This window comes from Pelecanus crispus, chromosome 10 (genome assembly GCF_030463565.1).
Source record: "Pelecanus crispus isolate bPelCri1 chromosome 10, bPelCri1.pri, whole genome shotgun sequence".
Classification (NCBI taxonomy): domain Eukaryota; kingdom Metazoa; phylum Chordata; class Aves; order Pelecaniformes; family Pelecanidae; genus Pelecanus; species Pelecanus crispus.
Window position 1 is genome coordinate 23711299 of NC_134652.1, and position 15289 is coordinate 23726587.

A 15289-nucleotide genomic window follows, 5' to 3' on the forward strand; every position below is an offset into this window, starting at 1 on the left:
ACTCAAAGAACTGCAATGCACGCTTAGGCACAGAACCCACATAGGAGATTTTGGCCTGCTTTTGGCCACCAGGTGGGTTTTCTGCTGTGTAGTAACATCCAAGACCACAAATGAAGCTTTCAAAAGTGTCAGGACATCTGTAGTAGCTCTCATGTGCATGAAGTCCACTGACTATAAGGGAGTTTATAACAGGTTAAATAGAGATAGCGGTGCAGAAGGTGGTGTCTGAAGATTAGATTAGAAAAATTAGAACAGCGTAGAAGGTGTATAAACCAAGAGTCTACAGACAAGTATTACAAGAGCTACTGCTTTATAAAAGACATTTGGATAATCCAAATTCTCCAGCACTTCCTGTCACACTGTGGTGCTCTTTCTGCTCGAGCTGTGGAAGGAATTTGTAAAGAATAAGTGCTTTCATGATCCCAAGATCAAAAGATAACATGTTCTCACTGTCAAATGTATTCACCTAGGGATTTGCCAGAACTGCCAATCCAGGCCCTGTGCTGTGCAGCAGTTTTGTTAAAGCCCCAGCTCCCAGAATCATGTGTTTATGTGAGAGTCTCTGGCTTAATACTAGAAAAAAAAATCAGAAATGTGACACTCCCCAAAACCTGTCCACCAGCAGGCAAGTGAAAAATGTTAGACCAAAACTGCTGCTAGTCAGTCCCCCGACGCCAGCCCTGTCTGCAGCAGGCTGCAGTCGGCAGCAAGCAGTGGTACCGGCAGTGGTTATTTTGGTCTGAAGCTGGGGTATGGAAGTTCCCAAGCCCCCAGGCAGGATATTCAAGAGCAATATTTTACCACTATAAACTGGTACTGTGATAGTTAAAACACTTTGTCTGCACAGATACCAGCCTCCTTCCTTTGCTGAGGTATGTCTTCAGAGGGGCCGGCGGAGTGGCTAGCCCAAGCTAAAATGGTTGAGCAGCTGCACAAACTTCTCTGCTAGGGTGCTGCTTCTGAACTTAAGGAGGTCTCATCTTGCTTCACTTTCAAAACAAAGTGGACTTTCAAGGAGGAGAATAAGCCACATAACATGAGGATGCTGTAATCCAGAAGACAACGGTTGAGCACAAAGAGGACTGCTGCAGTTCCATCAATCCTCTTCCAGTTTACACACTTAGCTCAAGAGATCAATCTTCTGAAAGTCCCCTGTTGGGCAGAAACTGACTTCCAACACGAGCAGGGCCACTCAGGGAGCCACCGCCGGAGGAGCCATTCCTCCAACAGCCTCTTCCCTACCTGAAACTACCTCCTCTATCTGTGCACGCTCCTGAGTCCTCCGGGCACCAGGGCAAATCCTCCGATCCCAGAGGAAAAAACCCTGCTTCCCAGTCCCAAGGACAAACAATGTTTGTAGTGTGTTTGAGCTGAAGCTGGGGTACAAGTCTCCTGCCAGATGGGTTTTCTGGTGCTGGCTGTTGGTGGCAGCACCTTCTCTGGAGGCAGATGGGGACACCGCCATGCACTCCAGGCCCTGCACCGCAGGGCTTCCCCCGCCACCCCAGCCCCCTGGCAGGGAGCCACCAGCCGTGGTGCCAGGCTGCGGGGACATGGAAAATGTCCCTGCGCCGGGGCAGGAAGCAGATCAGCATTTCCTACCGCACTGGCTGCAGGCTGCGTCATGGGGAATTATCTGGGAAAACAATGGCCCCTTCCTCCCTTTCGTCCTGCTCGCGCCAGGCCACGCTGGGCGACGCTGAAGCCCAGCCTGTGCAATCCCCACAGCTGTGCCAGCCATCAACCGGCGGCCGGCGGCGTGGGCGGCTGCCGCCTCCTCACCAGGCACCGCATGTGGGTGTAGCTGCCACCGTGGGACCTGCTCGTCCCGGGAACGGGAGCACGGGGCTCCAGGGAAATTCCCAGCTGTCAGCGAGGCAGACAGATGGATGGACAGCCCGGGATAAGCCACCTCCATCAGCTGAGCTGGGGCACATCCCATGCAGCGGGGCATAAAGTCACCTGGACACCTCCATGGCCCAGGTGCCCTCGGGCAGGGTGAGGGCCGTCTGGGGTGAGGGTGGGCTCCTTGGTCCCATCCGCCCCGCGGTGACGTGGCCGAGGCCATCCCAGCTGCACTGACCTCGCCACCGAGCAGGAAAAACCTGGAGGCTTTTTGTATTTGCTAAATAAACTAAACCGAGACACGAGGGGTTGGGCAGCCTCTCTCCAAAGCGGGGTTTTCCTCTCCCCGCAGGACGGTCCGAGGGCAGCTGGCAGGGCTGGGGCCTGAGGCGCTGGCTACCGCCCCGCTGCCACCGCAGCCGCAGCACCCCCGCTCCCCATTCCCAGGCCACCTCCCCGCAGCCCCCGGAGGAAGGGCAGGTTGAGTATGGAGCAGGGGGTGCTGCTTAAAGCCACCAAAAACTAGTTTCAGGTGTGGAGTCATGATTTAGAGACTGGCCAGCGTAGTTATTTCCCGAAGCTCCAACTCTCCGAGTCAGGGGATTCCCTCTGACCTCACGTTACAAATTAAAAAAAACATTAGTACCCAGGCTCTGCAGTTGTAGGGAGAAGCAAAAGCCCCCATGGCCCCACAGGCCCCTGAAGCAGCCGAGCAAGCCGGCAAAACCCACTGCTCCCCCAGGCCCCATGGACGTGGGATTTTTGGGGGATTTTTTTTGCGTCCCGGGTCAGAGCCTGGAGGCTCGGTGCAGGCAATCCTGGATTGCACACCTTGAGAGCCACACCAAGAGGAAACAAGATTAAACATTTCTCAGTATAAATGTTTACTCAGCTCTAAGAAAACGGGCCCCTGACCAACCCTCAGCAAACGAGAGCACTCCGATCCCGCGGGTGGGGAAGGAGAGCGGAGACCAGCAGCCAAACTCGCTGGCCCCGTTCTCGCCCTTGCAAAGCCGCCCGGGCAGCTCAGGCCGTGCTCGTGCCCAGCCGGCGCGCCGGCGGGGGGGAGGCTGCTCCCGCCAAACATGCAGCAACAGCTCAGAAGAGGACGTCTTCATGGCAAACTCTACCCCTCACTATGTTTCATCAGCTGCGATCACAAGTATTTAGAAGAGCCTTTACTTTCGCCTCGCCCTCTGTTATTGTTTGGGGGTTTTCAGCTATGGAAAGATCTTTTGCAATGCTTTGAAATCCAATTAGAAATTAGGAAGGGTTTGGGGTTTTGTTATTGTAGGGGGGTAAAACAACAAAGCTGGCTTCCCACATCCTCTCCCTCCGCGTCCCTGACACATTCCACATCCATGTGGTAACGCCTTTTAACCAGAAACAGCAGGTCACGATACGCCAGCGCGGTTCCCTCGTCTGAAACGAGATGTTGTTACTTTATATACCTACTGCTTCATGCATTGCCCACACATGCATGGCCTTATCAAAGGCCAAGCCAGCCACACACCCAGTTTCTATAGCCCCTGCCTTCTCCGTATCCAAGGAGACAAAATACACAAGATGGAAATAATGACATCACTCTGCGAGGACGAGGAGGACAGGGCAGGCACTCTCAAGAAGCCTTGGGAAGACAGAAGTGGCTGTCTGTCATTGTCATCCCACAAATACCGTGATTCACCTCCAGAGCTCCTCCGGCTGCATGTCTGGAGGTTATATCTCATTTAAAAAAAAAAAAAAAAAAACAAACCCTCATGTTTGAAAGCCCGTATCTTCTCTGGTTAAGAAGAGCTGATCTATCCATCTCAAACCAAGAGTTTTCACTGACATTCTTGAGGGGTGACATTAATACTCATGCCTCGCTGCAAACAGGGTATGTGGCCTTCAGGGAGCTGGACAAGCTTTTTTGGAGACAGTCCTGGTGTTGACCGCCCTCAAAGCTGGTCCTTTTCAGCTCATTATTCCCTACATGAGCTCACTCAGCTCAAACAGAGACCTAGGCTCCATTGACCTCAGTGTCCTACAAATAAGGGGGGCAGGGGGGGGGGGGAAGACAAACCTTCTCCCAGAGAGCCTAGGTCTAACAAGACACAGCCAGTCTGAGGGATAAAGAGTTTTACTGATCATTTTATCAAGATGCAATACAGCCACACGCACCAGCGCATGGGTCTGGAGCTTAACGCCTGGCCCAAGGTCACCAGAGAGCATGGCAGAGTCTGTAAGTCATGCTGGTCTCTGGTCAGTGTCATAGGCATTAAAATGACCTTAGGCACCACGCAACTCATTGCTGTGACCGCTTTTCTCAAGAGAAGTTAAGCAGAAGGGAGAGGCAGACATGTTATTTTAATCTTTCCCACCACAGTAAGGAAAAGCTCTTGATGGGAAAATGACACTGAATGATTGCCCTTAGGATCTGGGTGAGAAGTGCAAGTGAAATAATTGAGTAAATATACTAAGAAGACTCCGTCATTTCCTTCCCCTAATGTTGCCATGGTCACACCCAAAACAAAGCTGGCTCGGCCGCTGAGCCATCACCACTGACAAGCTGCTGCACCTTTCGATGAAATGTGATTTTGTCATCACTCTTGCCTCGGTTTAAATTAATTTAGAAGGATAAAGATAATGGTAATGAAATAATAATAATAAGGCTGTAGCTCTTTCATGGGCAAAGGTCAGCTTAGACAATGAAGTCAGTCTCGGGATTCAGGACTTTGGGGAATGCATGGGAGGTTACGGAATGCCTTTTTATTTTCCAAAGGCACATAAAAGTATCTTGAACTTGCATTCCAAGTAAGGGAAAATACTTCCACAGGACGATGCAACATTTCACCAAGTATCAGCCTCCAATAGGATTACAGAAGTAAACAAACAAAAAGTCTATTTCGAATGGGGTAAAAAATGTGCAAGCAATGATCTTAAAATACGCAGCTAGTCATACAGTTCTTGAGACAAACTGAAAATTAATTTCTTTTGCAAGATCTTTTGCAAAAATCTAGTTATTTAACTGCACCAATAAGGTGGAAAGAAGAAAATAAGGTGGACAAGTGTTGTGAGAAATTTCAGTTAAGATATTGAAAGTAGGAGAGGCAACATCAAACTACCTAATTTTAAGAAAGGTGGAAACTTATTTGAATAATTGCAGTCCAATTTCTACAGCAAAGGTTATTAAAGCATTTTTTTTTGAGCCTGAAGTAAGTCTACTCACATGCATGATTATATTTCTGCATTCAAAGGGCTGTGTGCAAAACCAGAGAAACATCTTCAGAGGACCCTGGATCAGGACTTAAATGAACCACTTGGACTCAGTATGCCCTGTTTTCTTTGGTAAGTGAATTAATAAGCGTTCTGCGCGAGACACTTGCCAAGGAACGCAAATATATTGTTTTCACTGGCGAGCAAATTAAAAAAACCTGAACAGCTCAGACAGCGCTGCCTTTGAAGCCTGAGCTCTACTCACAACTTCTACCAATCCTGTTGGAAAAATGAGATCAGCATCTTTGTGGTAAAATTCACAGCAGTTTGCCATGCTAGTATATAAACGCACAGCATCTTCTGCACTCTGCTGCTGCTGATTTACAGCAGGCCTGGCTGAAATCTCTGGTGATGCTGCAAAGACGCAGCCCCAGAGTGACTTGGCCGATCCTTGCCACGGCTCTGGCAGGAGTCAGCATGCTCTGCTGACTTCACGCTCCAAGCAGACAGACCTTGCCACAAACCTCACTTGCGGCAGTCAGCTACTGAAAAAGGAAACGGGTGGGTATTTTAAAAAACAAACAAACAAAAAAACCCCAAACTCAAAACTTGATGGTGTTCATGACACTTTTCCTTGGCACAGAGAACTAGGACGTTCAGGCACTATTAAGCAGGAAGGGTAAATGGGAGCTTGTGGTTCTGAGACATGAGACATACATCTTCCCTCACGCTGCTAAATTCCTCTGCTTGAACATGCAGCAGGCAAAGCCCTTTAAAGGAAAGCCCCATGCTCTGAAAAACAGCAAGCACCACTCATGTAGGCCACTGCAAATGACTTAATTGGCTTCATTTTAAGGAAGGGAAGAAGAAAGGCAAGACTTCTGTGAGAGCTTGAATGTTCGTTTTACACCAGGAAATAAAACACTTCTAGTATCAGCCATCACAAGGGGTCAAAGCCTTATTTTCAGGCAACAGTCTGTTCTTAGTGCAAGATTAAGACAAGGGTCACTGCTCAGAGATAAGGTTTGTAACAGGAATCTCCCCACGCTCAGTTTCTCACCAAATTTTCCTGCTGAAGTCAGGCTGGTGTCAGGTTGGTATCAACAAATTCAGTTGTGCCACACTGACAAACAGGCAGCATCGGGATATCTATATAATGGCCAGAGCTAGAACCAGGATTAGGACTAAGGCTAGGGTTTAGGAGGGGATGTGCTCCACTGCCAGAATTATTGCTGAATCCTGCACAGTCTGACCTTTGTGATGCACTTTACTTGGATTTTTAGAAAGCAGGACATGACTTGTAAGTCAAAGACTAGAGTTAAGGTTAGTCCCATGTTTCTTACTGAGTTGCAGGAGGCTCCCTGAAACAGTCCAGGACTGACTTACATGCAAACACCCCACCCGGAGGGCAGCTAATTAAAGGAGAGCCATTGATTAAGGTTAAAAATGCCAGAGCAAATGAGGTGGCATCAGCTAATGAAAATAGCCTATGTTTAGTACTTGACCAGTAATGGACATCTATCAGTGACCCAGGCTGGACTGAGGGTAAAAGTGTGGTGGTGCAGCTACTGACAGGGGGGCTGCAGCCACAGGTTTCTTGCTGCAGTTAACTAAGCTTAGTGAGCTACGTTAAACTCCTGCCTGGCATGTGTGGTGCCCTATGTTTAATTCAGGGGTATTTAACTAAATTCTGGCTAATGGCTGGGTTAGGGACTTGGACTCCAGGATCAGGTCTCCTGCTGAATTAAACAGCCCTCTCCAGCCTTGCAGCAAAGCCTCAGTGCAGACTCTGCCTCACTCCCTTGGCAAGAGATAGCCCCCAAGTCGCATAATTTGCAGCAGCACATCTCCACAGCTTGGGCAGCAGAAGACGCAGACCGGATCTCAGCTCAACAGTGTCACAGGCAGGTGTCACTGCATGGCCCCAGCCCAACCTAAGTCCAAATGGCTCAGTCTCACGTTGCGCCTTGGCTGAGTTATGACATACCTGGAGAATGCTGCATCGCGTTCTCGAGCCAAGCAACATACAGCAGCTTGGCATGAGAGGGAGCACGGACAAATACCAGGCCAAGGTCTGGGCAGGGTGTTACTGCACATGTGCTACTTTAGGTTCAGGTCCTTTGCAACCCAAACAGACATATTAGCACTGAATTAATTGCAGAGTCAAACTAGTTTTATCTCTACTTATTTTGCTAGAAAGACTCACACAGGATGTGTGCTAGGGCCAGAATCCGTGTCACTGCCCCAGTGAAAATCTAGAGAAATGCCACTGATTTTAAGTGCAGTTACTGCAGATCTTTGCGGTGTAATCCTCTAAACCTAGCACACGCAATGTCCTTGCACAGGTCACTGCCATTACTACATTTACTTGACAGAGGCAGCAGGCCGATGAAGCACGGCTGCCAAAAGGTTATGAAACCAACCTCCTAGACAGAAGCTGTGAGATGTGCCCCACAGATAAGAATATAAAAGGCTGTGTGTTTCTCTTCTACTTTCTTCACAGCTAGACTGCTAGTCAGAGATAAAAACAAAACAACAAAAAAAAAACCAACAGAAAACACTAAGAATGAATCATTTTCCTCCCCTCTTACCTATGATAATCAACAGGCTTTGCAATGGTAGCAATCATTTATTGTGCCACACCTCTGCGGTGCCTTCTGTGCCCTGTGGTAGGTGCGAGCGTGCGGATGGCAGGAGACAACGCCTCTGATCCAAGCAGCTTACCCTTGCCAAGGTACCAACTAGCTCTCCACAGCAGCAGGCTTCTGACCACGAGGGAGGGAGTCTGTCTCTGAAGGTTTCCAAGGGCAGCATGATTTCTAGGAGGTATGGGGCACACGCTACCCCCAGTGCGACCAACGGAGTGACACACGCTCAGGTCCTTGGAGGATCAGGCCAGAAACTGCTCCAAAGTTGGAGAGGAGTAAGCGGGAACAAGAGCATGCAAATACTCCGTTACTTACCTGCGGCTGAGAGGCCAGATTCATCTTATAAGGATGCGTCTTTCCCTCCTCATTTACAAGTGGTGACCAGACTTTTGACTCCGTTCTGCAACACACAGATTTTTAATAGTTAATCTACTTTCATCACTGAGCATCATTACTGTTATTAAAAGACTTGAAGTTCATCAGCTGAAAACATTTCCCCAGTCTTTTGTACATAGCACTATCCACACCAGGAGGAATCTAGACAGCCTCATTTTAGGCACATAACTTGGATGACTTAGTTATGCTGTATGAGGTCCTTAGAGAACGGCAGGATCTCAGCAGTGACTGTCCTGGCTTATCCTTTGGGACTCCACTGGCGACACAAGAAGCATGGGCTCCAACCCAGGCAGTGGATTTGGGAGTCACCCAAACAGCAGAAGCTGGAGATATTCCTTAGATGCAGATCCTTTAATTAGTGGGACAATTCAGACTACTGTGTGTTTCAGCTTTTATGGGTAGCCAGGAAGAGGAATGATTCTTGTCTATATTGACTATACAGGGAACATTTTGTTCTTGAAGATGCGCTGCCTTGGATAAGCTAGAAATATTTTTTGAGCCTCCGGAATTTTCTTCTTATTTATACAGTAGTATCCATGCTGAATAAACAGAGGCTTTTGGGAATTATGAAAAAAAAAGCCCCAATGGATCTAAGTCTACAATGGGACTAAGAACTGAGATGACATAATGTGCCCAAGAGAAAGTCTGCATAACCTTTGCCGGTCTGTGGTCTGACCCAATTACTCACAGAAGCCTGAAAAACACAAGTCAAGATCTGTAAGCAAAACCAACCTCTTTTACTGTCATCATTCTGGAGTTTTGCTACGTCCCAAAGAACAACACACAAACAAGTGGTGAGGAAGAAGTAGAGTGCTTGGATTTGCTTGAGATACTTTATGGGAAACATGCTACCTACATATTTCTCAGAAGTGCAGACAATAGTTAGCATCTCAGATGGACTAAACAATGTCACTTTTCCCAAACTTTTTAATAGTAGGGAAGAAGTGAATGAAAACCGTTGTTCATTGCTAAACATTGCATAATGAGGCAACCAGATGGCTGATAAACTCTTAGGATGAGTTTTGAAAACCATGTCCTGTTTTGACAGAAGTCCTTTGTAGACTCTGCAACTGCAGATAGATGTACTGCCTAGATATTTGTGGGTCCCAGGGCCAGCTACAATTTAAGTACTTACTTAGCAAAACAGGAATGCTTCCACTGAGAATTAACTGGATAACTAGAAAGAGACTTTAAACAGAAAAGGCTTATAAAACTGACAAGGATATAGAAACAAGGTGTAGAGCTACCCACAATAAATTCAATCTGGTCTACACCATTCCTCTAAAAGCCCTCCAATGTCAGGACATTTTTTAAACAGCCCAAACTTAACTGTGATGCACATGTATATCCCGGTCATTTGCTGCATAAATAGTATTTTAAGACTTAGATCCAGAGGATAGCTCAGTGGGAGGAGATGGGAGGCAGCATTCTCACTTAGTGGGAGAAATTTTATTGACCTCCTACTCCATCTGTTGCACTCTGGACCTTACACAGAAGAAACCTGAAGTCTGCTGTGCTGTACCTCCTTTCACAGGAAAGTACAAAGACACAGGTCACACCAGGTATCATACTTTACAAGCATTCAGGTACAGCAAACCTTTGACTCCAGACTACTGCACCCTGTGGGCTCAGCTGCAGTGCTGATACCTGACAAACTGCATCACTCAAGTCCTGGTGTCTGGCGAGCTGGGGCACACACAGACTAGCTAATATGAATGTAACAGCTGCACGGGATCAGTTCTATGACAATTTGATCATTACCTTGTCTCAACAGCTGCTGTTACTGGATGCACAATGTACCCCAGTTGAGTATAAAACCACCATTCCCTCCTTGCTTCTGACAACCCGTGCTTTAAGGTGCCTGAGGAACCAGAGATTTTACCCAGATTATGGCTATCAAGCCTGACAAAGTCACAGCCATCTCTAGGATGGCTGTATTTTGCACTTGAAGACTGTGTTTGCAGAGGGGAGCAGCCCACTGACCAATGCAAAGCCTTATTCCTTGAAAGTGTTTGAAGATCACGTGCAACCAAGTTTCACCTCCTCTGGAAAGACAGGGGACACAGCAAAGTATATGGAAATCAAATACCCTGCCAGCCAGGCTGTAAGCAAGTGGACATTAGCTGGAGATGAAAGAACAGTTCAGAAAGCATTTAACACTTCAGCTGATTTCTAGCATGAGGCATCCCTGTGCCAATTCTCACTAGCAATGATCTAAGTACTTCTCGGGTAGAATTTTCATTTGTAGCAGCTTAATATCATCAGATTTCAGAAGTCCCAAAAGGCCTTATTCAGACTGCAAATTTAAGCTTAGAGCAGGCCAATACATGAATAGAGAACAGAAACCTCCCCCCACCCTGGGCACCCGCGTTTGTCCCACTGCCCCTCACTCAATGCATTTGAGGTGACACAGCACGTTGGTCTTCAGCGTAGGGGAGGCAGCTGTGGCCAACTACTGCAGCCAGTGATTTGGACCAGATTTTTCTTCCTTATTTATTAGCAAGGCAAAAAGCACAAGTTTGTTTCCCAGCCTGCTGCTGTTCTGATCTGTCACTGGATATAAATGGAAGCAGCAAGGTCACTCCAGGCTTTACTTTCAATCCAGTTAAAAAGTTGTCCAAACGGAAAGGTTAAATAGCCTGCACGGTTGTCCCTCTAAGGCTGGGAGGATAAAGCTTCCCTTTGTCTTCACAACAGCTGCAGCTGAGCCCTTCAGCCACTCTCAACAGCCCATTTATGGCCCCAGCAAAGCCGCAAAGAGCAGACGGCTTTGCTTTCCCTGCCTTTGCCTAGCAGGGCTTTCAAGGCGCATGCCCCATCCCACCGCACAGCCTGTGGAGCCCATGGTCTGCAGGTCATCAGCAGGACCACTATGGTCCCAGCTCTCAGCAAGGGTTTCTGGGCTCTGCTCCTGGTGCCACTGCCTGCACTTTTACTGAAGTGTGGCAGGAGAAAGAAAAATAGCACCTAAAAGTTCACCTTCACTGCTGGCCCAGGACTTATTTTCTGAAAGGCTGGGAAGTGTGGGCACAATGCACAGACAGTAGGGCGAATTGGTCAGGCTCACCATGTTTGCATCTTATCTATATGTTTTCATATCTATTTATATGAAGCAGGGAACAGGTATCAGAGTAGACAGCTCAAACCCAGCCTTGGCACCAGTGCCTTCAGTTCACACCAGGCTGCTATGGGTAGGAATGTAGTGGCTTTGTGGAGGATTTTTTCCAAATTTGGGGGAGAGGACCCCCAGCCACCAAATGACCTCCAAGCTCCCCTTGGCGAGGCTGTTACCCCTGCCACAGAGTGCGGCCACGCTAGCAGGGCTGCCAGACCTGCCTCTCCAGCAGTGGCGGGGCTAGATGTCCAACAGGCTGGGTGGAATCACACCCTGTCTTCGGTGAAAGCCAGCAGGCTTCGGCATCCCCATAGGATCTCACAGACTTCTGCTTAAATTGATGAATATTTATTTTAGAATATGGTTTCTAATGGATATTCTTTGAAATGAGACTCCAGCAGAAACCAACACACTAACAGTGCAGAATGAGAAGACAAAACCATGACACTCAAACAAGCCTGGGAACAAGTGCCAGGCAAATGAATTGCAGGCACGTGGATATAGAAACTTCGTCATGTTTGCAGTTTACATTTCCATGCTGTTTCCTTACTACAGGACAGAGAGCAACCAAGACAGGGCCAGGGAATGAGCCATGCATTTGCTCTTTCATCCAGGCAGAAAACAAGACGCAAGATTACAAAGTAATTCCTCTGATGCTAGTTTGGATGGGGAGGTACTGGTAGGAAGGGGAGGAAGGAAACTACATGCAAGTCAAGGCAGGAATGTGGAGAGGTATTTACGAAATACAACATTTTTCAAGAAGCTTGGCTTGAACATGGTGTAACGTAAACATTACAAGAGCCTAGATTTTGTTATCAGTGCTTTGCGTGCAGAGCTGGGCCTATATAGCTTCAAGGGAAAATTCAGAGCTGGAAAATGAGGGTCTAATTCTGTGTACCAGGAACTGCGTAAATAAGTTGTGTAAAGAAGAGAGGCACATTTACATTCCCATTTCAAACACTGGGATGGACATGACTAAGATACCAAAGCAGCAACTAAACCCGTAAAGATAGAATTCCTTGCGCAATGCAGTTTGCTAGCTGAAGAGTGAGGAAAGACCTAAAGAATTCCTCTATCAACCCTCCCTGGAGTTTCAGACAGGCATTTTAATAATGTTTAGAGCCTAACTACAAGAGCTTTCAGGCTACCAGGAAGGTACCTTTTAATCAGCCTTTTAGCTACAACAGCTGCAAAGTACATGCCCTTGAATTTAAACACGAGCAGTCACTCTTAGCAGCCATCCATTAATGGACATACTCACTCCGGCAAGCAAAACTGTACTTGGGCTCCATGCAGCCTATTGCCAATTCAAACAGCAATGCTAGTCACAACTTCCTCAAGACAAGAGGCCCTAGAGTCATTTCTTCATGCATGGCCCTCTGCTTCTTGCATTTCAGGCGTCTCTTCACACAACCACTAAAACCAAAAGGGCAACTCTGGCTACACAGAAGAAGCAACAGAGGTGCATCACAAGCTGTTTCATTGCAGAGTTACAAAGGATAAAACACACCCTGACCGCTTAGATTCACACTGTTCTTCCACCAGCCAGCGACAGAGTTAACTACTTCTGCCTCACTAAGGAGGCTGTAAAAACATGACAAATGCCAGGCTTGACTTGCCAAAATGACTTTGAACGTGCCAGTCATTAGTAGAAGCTTCTGGCATGCACTCAGGAGGGCTGGGGAGCACTACACCAGCCATGGAGAGGTTGTGAGCTGCCGCGGAGGGCCAGGCAATCTGCATGCCCTTATATAGCTGCATGCAGAGTATCAGGCTTTTCCCAGGGCCAAAAGAATTATTAGAAGATGACAGAGCTGGAAAACTCTTCTTGGCAGGGAAGCAAAAAGCAAACCTAAATGAGTCAATGGATTCCACTGACTTCCTAGAACACAAATTGAAGCCTATTGTGGCTTTGTGCAACTAGTCCCCACAGCCAAGAACTGGGAGCACATGGAACAAGCAAGAGTGCAACTGAACCTACCGAATAAAATGCAGATGGCATTGTACACATGCTCTCTTCTTCTTCATAAGCATCTACACATGATCGTTTCTGACAATGCATTTCACACGTGCTCATAGCAGATCTGACTTCCCTGATCCTAGCGCTTTTCAAAGAACAAATACATAGCTTCATTCCTTGGCATCATTTTTAGCAGAGTAACAGACTGTTTTGCAAACAAAAAAGTGCATTAATATATTATACGCTGGCAGCAGAGCTGCAGGAAAGCAGCTTGAAATCTGAAGAAAAGGACAGCAGGAGCAGAACAAGAGATTGCATGTTTGCAATCCCTTTTCACAAATACTCTTCTCTTATTACCACCCACAACCTGCCTCCAGACATAGAGGGACGGGCAGGCTCACTGTAGGAACACTTCTTTTTTGATAGAAAAACCCCAAAAAACCCACAAAAACACCCCATAAATACACACTTTACCACTGAGTTGCTCAGGGGTGCATATGAGCACAGCTCCACCACCCACTTGGTGACTACAACCACAGGCAAAGAGCCATTTATTTTCGAAACAATTTTCACTTGTGCTGCAATGAGCATTTGTCTGCTTTTGTACATAAAATATAACGAGCATTTGTCTGCTTTTGTATATCTGCAGCTACACCTACACAGAGCTGTGTGCAAATTCATCATGACCATTACCAGTGACACCGGTGATGCCTGGATCTTTTGGCTATCGGTGAATTTTGTGGTAGGAGAACTTGTTTTTCTTGAGCCTTCTCTTCTGAGTGCTCTTTGTCAGACCAAGTATCTTTCCCAAAATACACTAAGTTTCTGAAGGAAGTTGATAGCTTTCTCCAGTCTGCTGGACATGTCTTGCTGCTTACCCCCATTAAAGGAAAATCAGAGGTGTGCTTGGAAGGGGTGCAGCTCTGGCGGGAGGTTTTGCTCAACCCTAGAATTACAATGTACACACCCTAATTGAAGGGGGGTGGGGGGGGAAGAGCAGCTCTTAGCAAAAACTCAAGATCCAAAACTTCCTTTTTCCTGTGAATGGGAGAGGCTCAAAACTCTGACTGTGAAATTTCTCAGTTTAGCAACCAGGTGGTTTTGAGTTGACTGAAGTACATGGTCTGCTGTAGGTCAGTCTTTCTGCACATACCATACAAAACCACGGTACTAAGCTTGATTTTACACCGCTGAAGGCAATAATGGAACCTTCTGGTTTCTTGGGCACTACATTTCTAAAAGTACTCTCTAGCCTGACAAAAATCAAAATTAATGAACAAACACAGACTCGGAAGAGAGCAGTGAGCTGCTAGACATGCTAAGTTCAGCAGGAATTTGGTGTATGTGCCAACATTGTTGAACACCCACTTTCGAGGCAGAAAACAGACCTTTCCAACTCTCTTCACATGTCAAAATAGCAAAGCACCTGGCAGTGCCGCTTAGAAAAGCATTTTCAGAGAAAACAATTTGTGGTTGGTTTTAAATCCTAGGAAATTAACAGATTTGCACCTTTGGGTGAAAAAGCAGACCAGGCATGTTTTCTTCAGCTAGTAATTTGATCCATTTTTAACGGTGACATGTGTTAGACTAGATTTCCTGCCTACAATCTGATCCGAAATATTTTTGGACTGTTACCATCGTTAAGGAAAATACCGAAACAGGAAACATTGGAATGCTGTTGATATTCACAATCAAGTACACAGTGCAAACAGCATTTCCTTTACCAGAAGTGTTTAAGTCCTTTAAATTCTCTATATTTACACTTCTCTTAAATAATCATTAGTACAGCCAAACATGAAGACATTTTAACTGCTCAGCTACCATTAAAAGAGAAGAGGGCTGCATAGATGCAAAACGCACACGTATAAAGTTTGGTTTGGTCCACAGAAGAGCAGAAGACAACAAGCATAGTGCAGTATTTTCCTAAAACACTCCCCTAGCCTCCAGCTGCTTGCAGCTTAAGGACTGTCCGCAGCAGAGATACTGGTATATATCCTTTATAGATTTGTCTTCCATGAATTCATCCAGTCTCCTCTTGAACCCACGTGCACTTTTAGCATTCACAGCACAGTCACAAATGAAGTCCCCACTGTCACAACAGTATTGACCCTTTGGTGGAACTGAAATGCC

The 15289-nt window shown here is 46.8% G+C and overlaps 1 protein-coding gene across 1 annotated transcript in view; it reads right to left on the reverse strand.

The window, feature by feature from the left end:
- PDLIM1 (PDZ and LIM domain 1) overlaps positions 1-15289 on the reverse strand; it is a 45504-nt gene that overhangs the window by 14583 nt on the left and 15632 nt on the right. The window contains exon 3 of the mRNA XM_075717378.1: positions 8004-8088. Within this exon, the coding sequence (XP_075573493.1) occupies positions 8004-8088 (85 nt within the window). The remainder of the gene's footprint in view (positions 1-8003; positions 8089-15289) is intronic.